The following is an 18,158-nucleotide window of genomic DNA, read 5'->3' as shown; positions in this document are numbered from 1 at the left end:
TGGCATCTTATGTCGTCGTAGTAAGGGTCATTTTGCTACAAAAAATATAGTTTGAAAAGCTGTCGTCTGCTGTACATTAGGAAGTTATAAGTCTGTCTGTTTCATGTTGTTGCAAAACCTTTTTTTTTGCAAAAAGTCTTGAAAGGGATTTGGAGAGGGATTATTTTTACAAACTCACAACCATAAAAAAGTAGAATATTCTTAGCCTAGATTGCACCATCTTTAAGGCAGGGTCGCACCATCTAACTTAAAAAAACGTCAAAAGTCTGTCAAACTCCATACAAAAAGCACTGGTTATCGTTATAGTTACAACTAAAGTTAGGTGGTGCAACTCAGCCTAAATTATAACAAACTAGCTTTTCGGCCGCGGCTTCGCCCGCGTGGAAATTTGTCTGTCACAGAAAAACTTTATCGCACGCGTCCCTGTTTCAATAACCGGGATAAAAACTATCCTATGTCCTTTCAAGGGACTCAAACTATCTCTATGAGCCCTCATCAACTCAATAGTCCATCAACTCAAGGGGATCAACAAAACATAGCTTGTAAGCTACGTATTGTTGGATCTCTCTCTCTTTTCACGTTTGGTAGCAGACTGTATCCATTAGCAGACTGCAACTAAACGCCCTTGGAGCTCAGAACTTTCGAAGTTCAATAAAAACTGTGAGCACATTATTAGGTACTTTAACCAAAATCGCAAAAGTGCCGAAGACAAAAAAAAATCTCTATGCCAAATTTTATCAAAATCGGTTCAGTGGTTTAGGCGTGAAAACAGAGACAGACAGACAGACAGACCGACAGACAGAGTTACTTTCGCATTTATAATATTAATATAGATTAATCTCTACTCAGTTTTTCTTCTGATTAATTTCCCGAGATGGGCAAGTAACACTCGAACCAACAACAAACCAATCATAGCGTAAAAAAGTTTTAGGCAGCAATTATTTTTCGTTTTTAACAGCGATCTCAGTAACCGAGGGGGTAAGAAAGGGGGGAGGAGAGGGGATAAACCTGAATTCATTAGATTGGGTTGATGACACCATTCACTCTCAATTTCCGGATATCCTTCTCATAAAATATTACATTAATTATAGTCAATTTCGTAAAATATGGAAAAAAACTGGTTCGTTACTCCCTCTGACATTCATCTGTACTTATAGACAAAGTTGGCAAAAGCCCTGCTAGATCCGAAAAAAGCTCTCTGCTACTCAAAATAAAACATATTTTTCAATCAACTATACTCAAGGCTGTATTTGAGCATAAGAAACAGTTTCCTTTGAAAAATAAAACCCTAGGTTTTTTTAGACTGTATAAACACGACAAGCAAATAATCTTGAATTGAATTAGGTACTTACACAAACTCAGAAGTTATGTTAATCGTACAAATAGACGTATTATTAGAAAATTCATTAATATTTATGTAGGTAGGTACTAGCTTTCCGCCCGCGGCTTTGCCCGCGTGGAATTTTGTCTGTCACAGAAAAACTTTATCGCGCGCGTCCCTGTTTCAAAAACCGGGAAAAAAACTATCCTATGTCCTTTCTCGGGACTCAAACTATCTCTATGCTATGTGGTTTAGGCGTGAAAGCAAGACAGACAGACAGACAGAGTTACTTTCGCATTTATAATATTAATATAGATTTTTGGTGCCAAATCTCACCTATTATAAAACTAGATGATAGACTTATTCCTCTGTCTTACTTATGTACCTAAATCCTACTTATAATAATTATACTCCTAATTCCGGACACTGCGTATCCATAGTTCCTCGCACTGTGAGATCGCAAGTCTCATTTCAAACGTCCTTTGTAACAAACAAGAAGAAAGTTCGCGTTAACAACTCATGGGAAGTCAATGACATTTATTACTTACTTCACAGCTACCAACAGGATACGAACTCATTAACCGCAAGCATGACTGTTGGAGTCACATTCTTCATTCGTTAACGTATAAACAAACAATGAGACGTCTAATGAGATGTGTACAGTTAACACATATACAGCCTTTGCCAAATGTCATGTTGTCGACTAAGTAAGGCCCGATTCGATCAAACTTTTATTCGAGAATAACTCCTGGTATAACTGGCACATTGACAGTTTCAGTATGGGAAATATGTCAAAAAGTCGAATAACCGACGATTTATTCTGAGATTTATTTAGGCACTCTTGATTGGTCGAATTCACCCTAATTAACTTAGAGTATTTTAAACGCTAACTGACGAGTAAAAAATCAAATTGAAATTTTTCAGCGATGCAACGAAAAGTTTTTATTTCAAGCTGTGCCCCAGAATTATTAAATGGTGTTGACAATAAACACCCTGTATAAAACAAAACAAAACCTGCAAATCGTGACCCAATATCAACTCCGAAGAAAAAACGTGATTTGAGTCGAGATATCTGAGATCACTCACGCACAACTCAGAAGTTTCTGTTCAAGATGCTTTGCTTTGATGACTGGATTTTTAAGCAATTTAAAGACAAAATCGTCGCTTTGTTTGAAGAATTTAGCTTGGTACCAAAAATTACAAGTTAAAAACTAAATCTAATACACACACAACTGCCATTAATAGCGATTCTGTTAGAAAAAAGAAATCTGAAAAAAGTCAAGCCGGTCATGAAATTTTAAAAAGTTACAAAATAATGAACTTCTAAACTACGAAAAATCGTAGAACATACTTACATGGGGTGAAATCGATAGGTATGGTCCTCACCCATTACTTGACTTCGGCTTGACACAGGCCTTACTTACAGGAAACACCATGTATAAGTATGTATATCCTAAACGTTTTTGTCGCAATATAGTTGCAATTTACAACCACATTAACAAATATTATGTAATATACACCTGGTAAATGTTTTACAAACGAATAATAAAATTTCATTTCACTTTCATGTTGCTGCAACGAATAAGCCAATATAAACCATTCTTTTCGCGCGTAGAGCGATCACAATGAAATATTTACATAAACTGACTGACAGATAGCGAGGCCATTAATAGAGTCCCGTTGGCATCATTTGGGTACCTTCCTACAGAACCCCAAAAAATAAAATTTTGGCCCACGTCTGGGAAAAAATAGTTGCTTTCTATTGGATACATTTTTAAGATTCCGTAGACCCAAAGGGCTCTATGGGCCGACATTCCATTCGTCTGTCATAAGGCTGTATCTTTCGTACCTAAACACATATACCTACTCGTATGTTATTAATACCTATTGTCTACGAGTAGGTACCTACTACATAGCCCATTATAACAAATGTAAAAAACGAAAACAAGTCACAACTACAGAAGAATCTACAAGAAATCTAGCAAAAAATACGTCATCATCATCATTCATTTCATAAAGTCTTCACTACAGAAGCACGATTTACCAGCTAATTTACCGGTTGAAATGTAGGATTTGGCCTAAAAATATGAAACAGGCATAAATATTTGTCTTTGTACCTGTCCTTATCCATTTATGTCACCATAGACATAATATGGAAATTGGAACCTTTATAGTGTCAGACTCGCGCTTGGCTGCTTTCAGTTTAAACAGTTGCTAGCCTCGGGCAATGTATGTTAAAAAACAGAAATAAAATCTACGCCAATCATTTCGCAGTAGCTGCAGAGAGTCGGTTTTAAAACGAAAACGCTGAAGCGTTTTCACTATTTTTCAAATACATTTCGGTACGGGTTTTTAAACGAATGTTTCTTTCGCCTCGAGTTCCAATTTACCATTATAATGCTTTTTAAAATAACCGTTTTAAATTGTTCCAATATGGCTACCTACGTTAAGTATTTGGTACCTACTTGTGCATTGGAGAATAAGTTTAACACATTTTTGTATCTGTTTCGGTAACTAAGGTCATTATGAAAATAACGTCTACTTATAGAGATGGGCCAAATGTGGTTTGAATCGAATCCGAACTTTCGGTTAAAATGAAAAAGATCGGCCCATTCCTAAATTATAACTTTTGAACACTATATAGAAATTATTTACTACTAAAATATGCCCCATTCTATTATAAAATGAAGACGCTCGGGCCTTGGAATTTTCCAGATGTAGCAGAACCTATTTCCGCTGCCCTTAGGGCTGGCAGATGTCCCGCTATCGGCGGGAAGTCTCGTGTTAAATCACCATTCGCGGGACGCTGAAAATGTCGGTTTTTCGTCAGCAATTTTATTCATTCCTCAACATAAGTACATGATACAAAAGGCTTTAGGCTAAATTGAAAGTTGAAGATTATATGAAGCATCAGCTTTAAGGACGTTTTTAAAGTTCTTTAATCTCAGTGTAGTTAATTTGTAATTTTTAATTATTAGGTATGGGATTGTTAACGTATGAAGGATCATTTCACGTCCCGATTCATTCGTCCCAATCCGGCTTGCTGTTAATGGACATCGCGTTTTTGAGAAAAACGCAACACTAACCGCCATCCATCTTGTTGGATGGAACTTTTTGCCGCTCGTATAAACCAACAACAAATGCGATTAAAGAACACCTCTCCACTATAAATAACGAAACTTGTGGGCTTAACTTTTTACAGAATGTTATATTTATGTAATCGCCCTCTGAAATTCAGCGACATACTTGGTTGTTTACCTATTATACATAACTAAAATAGATAGGTAAGTATAAAAGACATTTATGATAAACTTTTCGTAGATTTTATTTCTACCTTCAACGAGTCCAATGAAAGTTCAACTTTCCCCCGGGACTAACTTGACCTTCATTGGTTGGGTTTTTATGGCGGTCAAGCTGTAGATACTGCCTTCACAGGAGTTGCAGAGGTCGGAACGAGAGGTGGGAATAGTTCCGTTTTCTACCTTCATCAGTGATAACTTCACACATTGTAGAAAAAATCTGAACAAATACTAGCACGTAGAAACGTAGTAAAAATGAGAGTCTCAAATGTTTTTCATTTAGGTACTGTTTACATTTCTCGGCACGTTTTCATAAGTACTTTTAAACGAATGTCCATGAGGAGTTGTAAAACTTACTAAAAAGGTGCGGTTAGAGCTTATTCTGTTAGGACAACATCCGTAGGGATTTAAACTTGCGACAACTTAAAAAATTCCTGTTTCATTTATTCATAACATAAAAACTTACAAAATCTCGAATACTCAGATACGAATTGCGTTTGGGAAAATCGCAAAAATATTAAAGAAGTTTGAAAACTTGAAACAGATGCCACAATGTCCAAGAATTAAAGTTTTGTTTGCAAAACTCTTTAGAGCATTAAACTGAAAGAAAATGCGGTACAATACTCCCCGTGTTTTCAATTTATGCTTAAGTAGTAAAGTTTTGACCGCAAACGGCTGTTCAGTTGAAGTTTCGCTTTATTCACAAAAACAGATTTTCAAAAAGTTCAAAATATGTAGTATTATAGTACTAGCACACTAAATATTAATGGCAAGTAGCTCACGTGGTAGCCACAATAGATAGGTATGGTATAAATATTTTAAAGATTATATCGTAAACGCCTATATTTCACAAACGATGCTTGCTTAAGTGAAGCAGCAAATTAAACGCACAGCGTTAAATAGAGCTCTGTGATTGATTCGTATGTCACCCTGTGCGTCCACGCACAGGGTGAGTCTCACAGTGTGAGACCTCATAGTAATGTTTGTGAACACGAGCGCAAGTAGGTAAGTATCTTTGTTTGTCACCAGTCACCCGCTTTGCACTGAAAGTCGATCCTTTCAAACTCCTATTTCCTCTTGATTAATTTCGTTGCGGGTCCAATGACAGTTTATCTTTCCCCCGGGACAAACTTGGTCTTCACTGGTTAGGTTTTTATTGGCGGTCAAACTGTAGAAGATACAGTGGAAAAACAGCAATTCATTTATCTGTTGTAGTTAACATAACTTCTTACTTACAGCAATGCCATACAAAAACACAAACGTTCAATAAAACAGGAAAAAAAACATTGTAACAAATATAATGCTCTCAAACAACCAATATTTGCGCAAATCACTCATGTTATGTTGTTGTTAGTTGGACAGCTCTTAGCACTCGAGTGTAATTTCAGCGGAATTGGTTTTATTGGTCTTCAACTCCAAACAATACGTCCAACGTTGGTAGCCCAATATTGGCACAAAACAAAACGCCCAATCTCATTTATTTAAAGCAATACTCGTAGCTTTTCTGTTGATTAAATTACAAGACCATAAAGTATGATTCAGGGAATTACTTAGGTACTTAAGTAAATCTTACCTAACTTATTTCTTCCTGTTGCTTTTCAACTAAAACTTTATTTCAAAATTGAGTGCGTCAATTTAAGTAAGTAATAAGTAATCAAAGTAAAAATAAAATAAATATGTAATTTATTAAGTGATAGAGCACTTGAATAAATAACGTAGAAAGTGTTGTGACAAAAACAGTTATTAACATAACTAGCTTTCCGCCCGCGGCTTCGCCCGCGTGGAATTTTGTCTGTCACAGAAAAACTTTATCGCGCGCGTCCCTGTTTCAAAAACCGGGATAAAAACTATCCTATGTTCTTTCCCGGGACTCAAACTATCTCTATGCCAAATTTCATCAAAATCGGTTGCGAGGTTTAAGCGGGAAAGCGTAACAGACAGACAGACAGACAGACAGACAGACAGACAGAGTTACTTTCGCATTTATAATATTAGTTGGGATTACAGCTGCAAATTATTTTACAACTAACAATATGGTCGAAGGTCAAATTGAATCATTGAGATCATTTTCAAAATTTTGTCATATACCTATTAGACACAGACACAGAAACTGACTCGGAAATTAAAGGTAGGGGTAACATTCGCAAAAAAATCAAAGATGTTTGTCCTACTTCATTTATTTTGTCTTATCTTAAAATTATCCTTACAAAACGGCTGATTTCGTATTAAACATTTCTACCTTATTAATTACTTCTATAAATAAGTAATTAACTTCTTCTATAAATATTTACGGCTACATTACCTACCATCGTATCGTTAATCGTTATCAATTGATTACCAAGAAGTGTTCACAAAATTAGCCCACTTGATAATCGTTCTCATGATTTCAACTCGAATGAAAATCTCTTAGCCTGTAGGATAAACGACGTTAAATTTTTGTTTACAACATGGCGTGTTTATTGGTGATCTCGTGTTCAATTTCACTAAATTAAATTCCGATCGGGTCGTTGAACGTGTTAAATTACCCAAAAGAAAGTATAAGCACAGAATACATAATAGGTATAAGATGGAGTCGTAGAAACCGAGCATCAAGAGTTCTTTTTTCGATGAATTTTATTTATTTTATTTTTATGTGGAAAAGTTATAATTAATTTCATAGTATGATTCATAGTCTCGTTGGACTTGAACTCTCTTGAGAGAGATTTCTCTCTCAATTCTCAAATAAAACTAGTTAATAAGAAAGTACAAATTTAAAAATGGCTTCGTGTAAATGTTCTCATTGAAGGTTTTAATCACACGGTTAATTAATTAAGTCCGTTAGTTAATCATCGGTCCGATTGAGCCTCGCTCGTCAATTTGTCATTCGCCCATTGGCGAGTGTATGAATCCAGCTTATATTAAAGCTTGACACAATCTCAAAAGTTTGCCGACTCATGTCTTAGATTGTAAATCGTCTGTTTTAATATTTAATGACTTTAGTCATAGATCAATACAATTATTCCAATCTGTAACTATTCAAACTGCTATAATAAGTTCCCTCGTGTACACACTGTTAAAATACCACAGTTAATTCAGTTAGTTCTAGGTTTACCCAGGCCGCAAATTTTGGTTTAACGATAATTTAGTTAGTGTAGTTTTCTAAGTCAATCATCCATTACTATTTATATTAATTGTACCTATTCAAATCAATTCTATCGAAACTTTAGGAATATTAAATAGTGCATTTAACCGATGAACGATTTTAAAGTAATTGTTTTCTGCAAATAGGCTTTTATTAGTAAAAAGCGCATAATAAAGTTGAATATTTGAAAAATCTATCAAATCAAATCAATGTTTTCTTATACAGGCTGGCCCAGAAGAATTTCCTTTAAATTGCAATAGTTAAAGTTCTAAAAAACTGTACAGTTTTCGTTTCCTTGACTTTTCAAAAGTGAACTTTCTTCTGGGCCACCCTGTATTTTCAGGAATTTCTGGTGCCATCTTTCGCGGTTTTTATTCCTGAACTCACATCAGTTTGTCTTTATTTAATAGTAAATGCTATACCAAAGAAAACATATTAATTTGGTTACAAACCAATGATCAAAGAAGCATCTAGCAGGCAATNATTATAACACCCGTGATACCTCAGTATACGCATGCTTTCTCGACTTAAGCCGCGCTTTCGACCTGGTAAATTATAATTTATTGTGGTCAAAAATGCAACAATCGCACGTGCCTAAACGTATAGTGGACCTGTTCAGGTACTGGTACGGGAACCAAACTAACTGTGTGAGATGGGGCGACGCGCACTCTAGTGCCTATAGACTAAAGTGCGGCGTTCGTCAAGGTGGACTTACCTCGCCGGACCTGTTTAACTTATTCGTAAATGACCTGATTGAGGAGCTGAGAGGCACCGGACTCGGTTGTCATGTGCAGGGTGTTTGTTTCAACAACCTCAGCTATGCCGACGACATGGTGCTTCTCAGCCCCTCAATAGGTGGCCTGCGTAAACTTCTTGCCGTCTGTGAAAGGTTCGCCTCCACACACGGCATGAAATACAATGTGAAAAAATCAGAATTAATGATTTTTCGCGCTGGCAAGGGTCCGGAGAGGGTCCCGCCGGTGTATTTGAATGGCTCGCCGGTTCAGGTTGTGAAGCAGTTTCGCTATCTGGGTCACGTCCTCACCGAGCACCTGGACGACGACGCCGACATGGAGCGGGAGCGCCGGGCGCTGGCCGTGCGCTGCAACATGTTGGCGCGCAGGTTCGCGAAGTGCTCGAGGGATGTCAAGGTGACTCTCTTTAAAGCATTTTGTNGGTTCCCCTACATGTTTTTACACCTGTCAGCTGTGGCGCAAGTACAAGAGAAAGTCCTACGGCACCCTTTGGGTACAGTACAATAATGCTTTTCGTATTATGATGCGATTGCCGAGATGTTGCAGTGCATCTGCTATGTTCGCGGAGGCCGGCGTTCCGGATTTCTTTGCCCTGTTGAGAGAACGCATAGCTTCTTTCTGGCAGAGGATTCGTGACTCACTTAACGAGCTGCTAACTGTAGTCAGCAATGACCTGTATAAAAGTCCATTCCTCCCACATTGGTTGGATGTTCACCGGAGCGCGAATAGGAAATAAAACAATATTTTAAATTTTTACAGTTTTAAAAATTATTCAATAATCCATTAATTTTTTAATTTATTAAATAATCGTATTTTTAAATTTTACCCATGTTTTTAAATAACTTTTAAAATTTTATAAATTTTATGTACTAGGTAAATTATAATTATTGTCTCCAACGTTACAAAAGGCTTGGTATTTCTGCTAAAGTAGGTATTTCGCGCTGTCAAAATCTGCGCGCGCAATACTTCGCCGAAGACAGCGCGCCAAAGAGCTCTCGCGGCTACACAGTATAGAAATACGCAGTTTGGAAATACGCAGTTGGTTAGGTTAGGTTGACTTCCTTCCGTTCAAGCGTCACACTCACAGCACTTTCTAATACAAATCATATCCAAGTGATACAAATTAAAACAACTTTCAAAATTTTTGGGAATATATTTTTAGAATCGAATAAATATAGAATATAACTGACAAAGTAAACACGGTTCAAAGAGGCGTGGCGTCACCCGACCTTCCGGAAGTTCCGCGCCGGCTAAAAGAATTTCAAGATTACGTCACCCGACCTATCGGTAGATCCTCGGGAGATTGAGCGATTGGAAAAACATTTTATGATCAGTTACTCGTAGTAGCGATTATTTAGAGCTTGGATAATAAATTATAGTTGTTGTAATTCACAAAGCTTTGCATATGGTTAATTACATTAATCAGTACACGCATCGATTTTGTTCAGTCTTTTTGTTTATTAATAAATAAAAATATCATACTAAAATTGCATACATATTTGTTTGTATTGGTCTGGGTGTTTGCTTTCCATAATTTATGTATAACGTATGTACGGGGCTCTGTATCGAAAATCACTATGAGCAATAAGCATCACACACGGTTACCTGGAGTGCATTACCGCAGCAAAAAGCTTGCCATCTTAAATGAACGGTATAATATCGAGGTTTCGTCAGTACAGTTGCGAACCCAAATTTCAAGCGTCTAACTTAAGTGGTTTAGATTTTTCATACAAAAGGATTTTCCCGCTAATTCCCGTTCCATTGGGAATTTTGGTAATTCCTTTCTTAGTGCACCTCTACGGTATTTAAGCTACGTCCCTTCCAAATTTCAAGTGCCTACGTTTAGCCGTTTAGGCTGTGCGTTGATCTGTCACTAAGTCAGTCAGTTTCTCCTTTTATATATTTAGATTCTTTTTTAACTACAATGTCGTTTATATAAATTACATTGATGTTTTTTAGTTCTTTTTTGTTTCTTTGAGTAATATTTGATTTTAATATTGATTTGATTTTAAAGGTGGAAGAAAAAACGTAAGAAACTATTAATAGCAGGGTTACTAGCCAATGGATGGCTAATAATGGCTATTAATAGATAATAATCAGTTATTATCCAAACTAGCTGGCTACAAACCCATCTCTAGTAGCACTGTTAATATTATTATTTAATTATGATTATAAAAAAAAATACGTTTTAATTATCTGAAAAATAATTGAAATTTTGTCATCTAGCCTATTACGAAAAAGTGACGTCATTTGGAACCGCCACAAAATGTCTGAATGACGTTTTGACAGGTCATAAAAGGTGTGAACATTTTTAGGAACAAATCGATTTGGTGTTTCTGTCTGTAATATGCGAAAGTTGTACATCCATGAATGTATGTTTGTTTGTCTTTCACGCAAAAATGACTGAACGGATTTTGATGAAAAACGAATACAGTATTATTGTTTATACACCAGAATGACATATAGGCTTTAATTAAAATATTTACCTGAAATTGACATCGCACTGTCCGTTAGCGTTGTTAGTGTGTCGTTTGAACGCGTCTGCATTCTGGAACTGCACTTTGCAGTTTGTACATCTGGTTTCTGATTCCGGTTCTGTTTTCTGAAAAGAAATACATTGTCTATACTAATATTATAAATGCGAGAGTAACTCTGTCTGTCTGTCTCGCTTTCACGCCTAAACCACTGAACCGATTTATAGTTTGAGTCCCGGGAAAGGACATAGGATAGTTTTTATCCCGGTTTTTGAGACAGGGACGCGCGCGATAAAGTTTTTCTGTGACAGGCAAAATTCAACGCGGGCGAAGCCGCGGGCGGAAAGATAGTATTTTTATAAATATTATAAAAGCTTCTTTATTTAAGTTTTTTTTAAATCACTTATGCCCGTTTTCACCATCAATCCCTAATTTTTAAGTGACCCCTATGTAAACAAAATTCCTGTTATTTGTTACCACAGGGGTCACTTAAAAAATAGGGATTGATGGTGAAAACGGGCATTATACTCGTATAAGTAATACAGTCAGCTTCAAATAGTTCGCGACACCCAAAGTGGCCAAAAAGTTGACAACACGACAACACAACCTTATTCCAATGAGGGTTTTCGCGATTGAAAAATCCGCCAGATGGCAATACGTAGACGCGAGGTCCAAATGCTGCATGATTGGTTATTTTTGACATGAGATTGACAGATATGTCAAAATCCACCAATCACGCATGACGCAGCAGTCAGACCCCACATCCACGTCCCGCCATCTAGCGGACCTTTCATTCGCGAAAACTCTCATTGTAACAAAGACGTGTTGCGAACTTTTTGGCTACTTTGGGTGTCGCGAACTATTTGACGCTGACTGTATCATTGATCCCGTGGCAAGAAAGAAATATCTATCATACAGTCATAGCAAAAGTTGTTAATAATCAAATGTACCTAGAACCATTCTTAACTATTTAAACATCACCCTGTATTAGTTACATCAATCCCAAATTTTTAAGTGACCCATAAGTGAGTAACATAACAGGAATTTTGTTTTCATTGGGGTCACTTAAGGATTAGGGATTGATGGTGAAAACGGGCATAAATTTACTTACCGTGTCCATATTTTTGTGTGCCTTTTTCTTATGCATCCGCAACCCATGTTCTCCTAGAAATAAATATTAAGAACATAATTATTTACAAAATAAATAAATAATAAAAAAATGTTTATTGCCAATACATCTAATACAGAATATTCTCATAACTAGCGGCTTCTGCACTAAGCATAGCGTGTCGCAGTAGCCTTTTTAAGTTTTCACATAAATATTATATTTACTTTGAGGTCTGGGAACACAAGATCAGGCAATTTATTACTGTAGTTAAAATATAAAAAAATAAAACGTGGTATCAAAAAAAAAAAGAACAGTAACAAGGCTTAAAATGAGGTCAATGTTATAAAAAGAACACAGGTAATTAATTGTCTCGACTGACGACATCATAAAGGTAGCAGGGAAGCGCTGGACGCAGGCCGCTACCAATCGATCAATATGTTCAGCAGTGGACGTCCTATGGATGATGATGATGATATTAATATTTACCTACCTATGAAAGCTTCCCCACAAACATCGCAATTGACATGTTCCGACGGGTGGTGGATTCGCATGTGGGACAGATGACTTGTCTTTTTGCTGAAAGTGAAACACATAATTAATTATTATTACCTATATTATAGTCACCCTGTATAGGTCACATAATGTTGCATTTTTTAATTGGTTTTCGACCATATTGTAAGTGAATAAGGCTGAAATAAACACCCTAGTCAATTGACATACTTTTATAAGTAGTCAAATAATAGACATGTTGACATCACCAATCAATTGACGTACTTTTTTAAACTGACAAAACGAAACTCTCCCATAGATTTTGTAATTTAAAATAAATGAAGTTTTTAAGACCAGAATGAAGTGTCTTTTTAGAAAAGTTGTGATTTCATATTATTGGAGAATGGTGTCAAATTGTCCATTCTGAAAGACATTTCAAAGCCACCTGATAAGGTGGCAAAAATCGGAACTAATAATCCAGTATTGATAATGGCGCCCTCCTGTCAATGTCACAGCTGAGACGGTTCGTTGAACAACTACAGGCGATGCCTGTTTATGAAGTTTAACATGTCCAGTAGAAATTTTTACCAGAAAAAAATACGAAACTTCACGGGCGCGTGATCTGTCAAAATTATCACCCTATTTTAGACAAAGTATTTTAAGCTTTATTAACATAGAAATAAGACTCACGAAAATACAGCATCGCAGAATTTGCATGTGAATTTTTGACCGCTGTGCCATTTTGAGTGCTCAGAAGCTGAGTGTCTGTAAATAACGTTATAAATGTAAATGACGTCATACAAATAATGATTTTATGATCATCATCAGGTCATTTGGTCTCCCTGTCTAATTCACCAGAGGAATGGAGGATTGGTCCTACACTCCCCACGCTGGCCAGACGGGTTGGGGAGGCCTGACGTTCGCATATTTGTCCCTTGTTAGTCGCCTCTTACGACATCCACAAGAAGAGAGGTCCTATTCTAATCATCGGGAACCACACTGCTGAAACTTTAAAACGGATAAAAAGTAATTACGCCGTCCCACAGTCTTTTAAAATCACTTGGAAGCGGACATTTTTTGGTGAATAGATGACATGATTTTACAAGTAAATCTAAGTAAATTCCTAAAAGAAACCCGTGGTCTATCTTCAACAGCTTTCGAGAAAAAATATATTTTAATTTGGCTTATTTTGTGTGTGTTAAAATACGATTTTCTGTTTATCTGTTCTTTTGTTGAAGTTGTAACACAATTGACTTATGTGAGTAATAAAGTTCCCTTTTTTGAGCTATACATCACATTCTAAAGCTTTGTAGATCCAGAGAAATTATAAATAAACTAATTTTTGGTTTTTAATTTTTTTAATTTAAGTTGTACGTTTTGAGCAATAACGAATTATTGCATGTTATAAAAGACTTGTAAAATCATGTCATCTATTCACCAAAAAATGTCCGCTTCCAAGTGATTTTAAAAGAATGTGCGTCCCCCACTTATTTTGTGTTTAGGGTCCTGTCTGTCATATGTCTGGCCAGGATGGAGAGAGGACAAATCCTCCATTTGCATGTAGTAAATTAGAGGGCAGTGGAGATTAAATGACCTGTAGTTTTACAATGAGTAAAAACATAAAAATCTATGACAATTTTAGCTCTTGAAAGTTACCGCTAGGGGCGCTGTACAATATGTAAATTGAGGACGACAGCAAATCAAGCATTGGACATCATTCAGTTGTGATTTGCGATTATGCAATAAAAATGAACAGTCTGATAATGATAAATGATGATTTATAAGAGTACATTTAGGTTGTTATAGTATCATTAAGTTCAGCTTTTCCAGCTATAATAAATGGCATGCAATGATGTGCTAATAATGATGATGATGATGGAACAATACTCACTTAGACTTGGAGACGTTGTTGCATAGCTTGCAAACATATTTTCTTTCATGTAGTTGGATCATATGGGAGCGTAATAATTTGTTGTTCGCCACTCGGATGTGACATATCTCGCACGAGAGGGCGCCACTGCTCTGAAACATAATATCGTTAAAAAAGATAAAGAACGGATTTTGATAAAACTTTATAATGTTTTTATTATTTCAATAGTTTATAACCCAGAATAAAATATAGGCTATAATTTATGACCATATTATGTGACAAACTAAATTTCACGCAGGTGAAGTGAAATCACTAATATTTTTTTACATTAAAAAATGTGTAACTTGATAGATATTTTCATCAAATCAATCTGTGCTTTTCTTGATAAGAATTACGAAATGTTAGACGTCATATTTAGTCGTCATTTAAATTAAAACGCGCGTCTCTCTCGCAAGTTTAAAAACTTTTTTTCCATTCAGATATTTGTTAGGTTCCACCAAACCTACGTCTGCAGCCCACGTGTGATTCTGATTTCTACTGATCGTCATCGCCTGCACGCGTTGATTTGATCGAACCTTTACGCACGTCCATAGTTTATTTCTGGTGCCAGGCAAATATTTATTCTTTCTCATTAGCTAATATTGTGATTTCTGAAATTCGTAAATTGGGCAGCTATCTTCAGTATACATAATTTATAAAATACAACAAAGATAATACTTACAGGGTCATGTCTAACCATATGATTTTTGTACGTGGTCTCTGAAATGAAGCCTTTGAAACACAGCTCACACTTATAGAACGAACTCAAGTAATTCACTGAAGATTTTCTTGCATGAATTTCTTCTAACTGCTCTTCTTTACTTAACATCAATACCTCCACTTCACCTTCCGGGAACTCATAGCCTGTCTCTTTCTCTTTTTGCTTTTTAACCTTTTCTTTCTTCACTTTGCTCTCTTTTTTCTCTTTCACACCTTTCATCGACGGTTTTTCTTTTATGACTTTCTTCGTCTTTTCCAAAACAGTTTTTTTGGCACGCTGAGTTTTCTCTGTTTTGCTTCTTGTTACCTTTCGTGGGAGACTTTCGACGAGTATTCTTGTACGTTTAAACAGTTCGCTTATTGGTTCGTCACGATCCGAGTCTATGGATGATTCTCTAGATTCTGTTTTCACTTTGTGGTCGATTTGGACCTCCCAATCCTCTTCTTTCTTGACAACTTCATCAGTCTCGACACCGATGGATATAATGTCTGTGTTTTTGATTGTGAATGAGAAAAGAGGCGTGATCTTTAGGCTTTTTATGTAATCTGTTGATAACTGAAATAAAATGTTAATTAGATACATTTAATTAGTAGACCCAATTGACAAGTTTTTATCTAACAAGTTAACTGTATTAGTTTACCAAAGAAATAACATAAAAAATAATTGGTAGCATTAAAGGTTCTTTCACATTTCCTACTTCTATTGGAGTTTCTAGGGTTCTTTTATAGGGAAGGGGGGGCTTGGCCCCTGAATGCCCCTGATATGCCATGTCACGGGAGGAGGGCTCATGAGTTAGGAAAACAACATTTTATTTATTTATTTATTTAAGTGCAAGTAATTTTGTGCCAAATAAACATTGTTCTTTCTTTCTAAGCTTCTGTCATAGAAATCATTGGTTCACAAGGCAAACATTAATATGTAAAAAGATATTGGCATCATCAATGTGAATAACCACGAAATAATTACACTTACCACTTGCTGTAACTTGGCAATGTTGAGCAGGTTGTAAGAGTTGTGGCACATGCGCTTAAAGGTCGCACTCTTGACTAACAGTGAGCTACACACACCGCAGGAGTATGGTGGCAGTCCGTCTGAGGCGCTCATCTAGAAAGTAGGCATTTGTTTTAATTATATCGTAAATGACAAAATTCTGGTTAAAATTTAGTAAATTTTTATTTATTTATTTTGGATTTTCAACAATGAGTACACTATTAAAATTTAAAATGCATAACCAAAATTATATGTATAAGTGCCCCATCACTTAAAGAAAAGCACTGCATCTGCTAAATAATGTGTAACTACACAAAAAAAAATGCACTACAGTACAATTTTATATTGCTACAGTACCTATACAATAATGCAGATGCATCAAACATGACAGATTATTAATTGGATTAATTTTTTTGTAATTAAGGTACCATAGATGTGGGTTACGTAAGCCCTCAATGTCAACTTTTGCTCAAAACAAAAAAAGGATTTTTAATTTCATAAAGAAATAAACCAACCAACCACTCATGTTTGCTATCATAATCAGAGGTGGAATTGTGTAAAGCATTGTTATCATTTGACAGTTCATAACGTACGATTATTCTGTCAAACACTGTTTAGCGGATTTTATCATATGTTATGAACTGTCAAATGATTACGATTGCTTTACACAATTCCACCTCGGATTTAGGATGTCATGCCTCTTGAGGCTTTATTTCCGTAGTTAACTACTGAGCCACTAGTTTAAATGACTTCTTTTAGTGAAATGGAAAGAAGGTAATAGGAAAACCACTTTTTTATTTTACACTCATGTTTGCTATCATAAATCAGAGTACTCAGCAAAATAAAGATTAGATTTGATGGTATAAATTAGTTAGCAGCCAGCCATGTATCAATGTTATTAATCTTTGAATCAATAGTTTTGGTATTTAGTACTGCAATCTGTAATATTGAAGCTAGTCTATATATTGCCTCAAAGTTGTTAAATATAGGAACAGAAACTCAGTCCGTTATCTATGTTTATTAGTTTGTTTTGATAAAAAAATTGATGACTAACACGTAACAAAATATTATGTTGGTTTACATCAAATAAGTAGCGTTCATTAACGCATACGTACTTTTATTATGTATTTGATGTAATTATTAAACGTCTAAACACTTTAAAATTTAAATTAATTAGGAAATATATACCTCTACTCCAGTTAGGGTCTCGTAGGCTGAATTTAGACGATAATTGAACATATCGTACAGTTTAACGCTTGTTGATAAACACAGACGGCATGCCAGTGTTTCCTCCATGATTTTAGCAATAGTTTCACACAATTTTATTTACAAAATTGATCTTTTATTCGTAAATACGTCTCATTTTTGGGGTTATGTTTTGTTTGGTTGGCATTTGACAAAAAACGTCAATCAAGTTTCGATTAGATTGAGCATTTACGAAGCATGTTTTTTCACCTCAAAATCATCCTTTTTTACCCGACTGCGCCAAAAGGATGGTCATGTTTGGTTGGGAGTGTGTTTATGATTTTCTTTAGTAGGCTTAATAAATTTGGACTTGCATCGTTAGGTGTCCGACCCGAATCGAACGAACTAAAAAATTACACCCTGTATTTTTATTACATCGATCGTTAGGGTTGCATAAGGATGAAATCTCTCTAACAAACTTGATAAATCAAATAAAAAGAAAACCATGAAATCATGGGTTATTTAATTATGTTACAGAAAATTGTATGGAATGGTAGTGAATTTTCGAAAAAAAAAATCGAAAATTATTGAATGCAGTTCTCTTTCTTTTCAAAAATAAAGGAATGTTTTCTTTTTTTTAATTTTCTATCTACAGTATTAACCGATTGAGTCCCAGACGGCATTAATTAATGTCATAACAATTGATTATCTATTGTGTCTAGATTCGCGGAGCTTGAAGGATTAAGAGTACTTTCCCTCCAGGTGGCATTACAAAATTCCACCCTG

At 35.7% G+C, this 18,158-nt stretch overlaps 2 protein-coding genes across 2 annotated transcripts; one reads left to right on the top strand and one right to left on the bottom strand.

Moving 5' to 3' along the window:
* Positions 1 to 8,316: 8,316 nt before the first annotated feature.
* On the top strand, positions 8,317 to 9,003 carry LOC114360392 (uncharacterized). Its single transcript, XM_028315108.1, has one exon. The coding sequence runs from the start codon at positions 8,317 to 8,319 to the stop codon at positions 9,001 to 9,003; it is 687 nt and encodes a 228-aa protein (XP_028170909.1).
* Positions 9,004 to 10,978: 1,975 nt separating this feature from the next.
* LOC114360391 (zinc finger protein 652-like) lies at positions 10,979 to 17,737 on the bottom strand. The gene is made up of 8 exons (XM_028315107.1): positions 17,376 to 17,737; positions 16,170 to 16,301; positions 15,159 to 15,752; positions 14,459 to 14,589; positions 13,258 to 13,332; positions 12,569 to 12,654; positions 12,082 to 12,134; positions 10,979 to 11,098 (listed from the first exon to the last, which is right to left on the bottom strand). Exons 1-8 carry the CDS (start codon positions 17,481 to 17,483, stop codon positions 10,979 to 10,981), a joined length of 1,299 nt encoding a protein of 432 aa, XP_028170908.1. The 5' UTR covers positions 17,484 to 17,737.
* Positions 17,738 to 18,158: the final 421 nt, after the last annotated feature.

Source organism: Ostrinia furnacalis, unplaced genomic scaffold (assembly GCF_004193835.3).
Source record: "Ostrinia furnacalis isolate ACB-3 unplaced genomic scaffold, ASM419383v2 OfSCF4979, whole genome shotgun sequence".
Taxonomy (NCBI): domain Eukaryota; kingdom Metazoa; phylum Arthropoda; class Insecta; order Lepidoptera; family Crambidae; genus Ostrinia; species Ostrinia furnacalis.
This window is presented reverse-complemented; position numbering and strand designations above follow the sequence as displayed.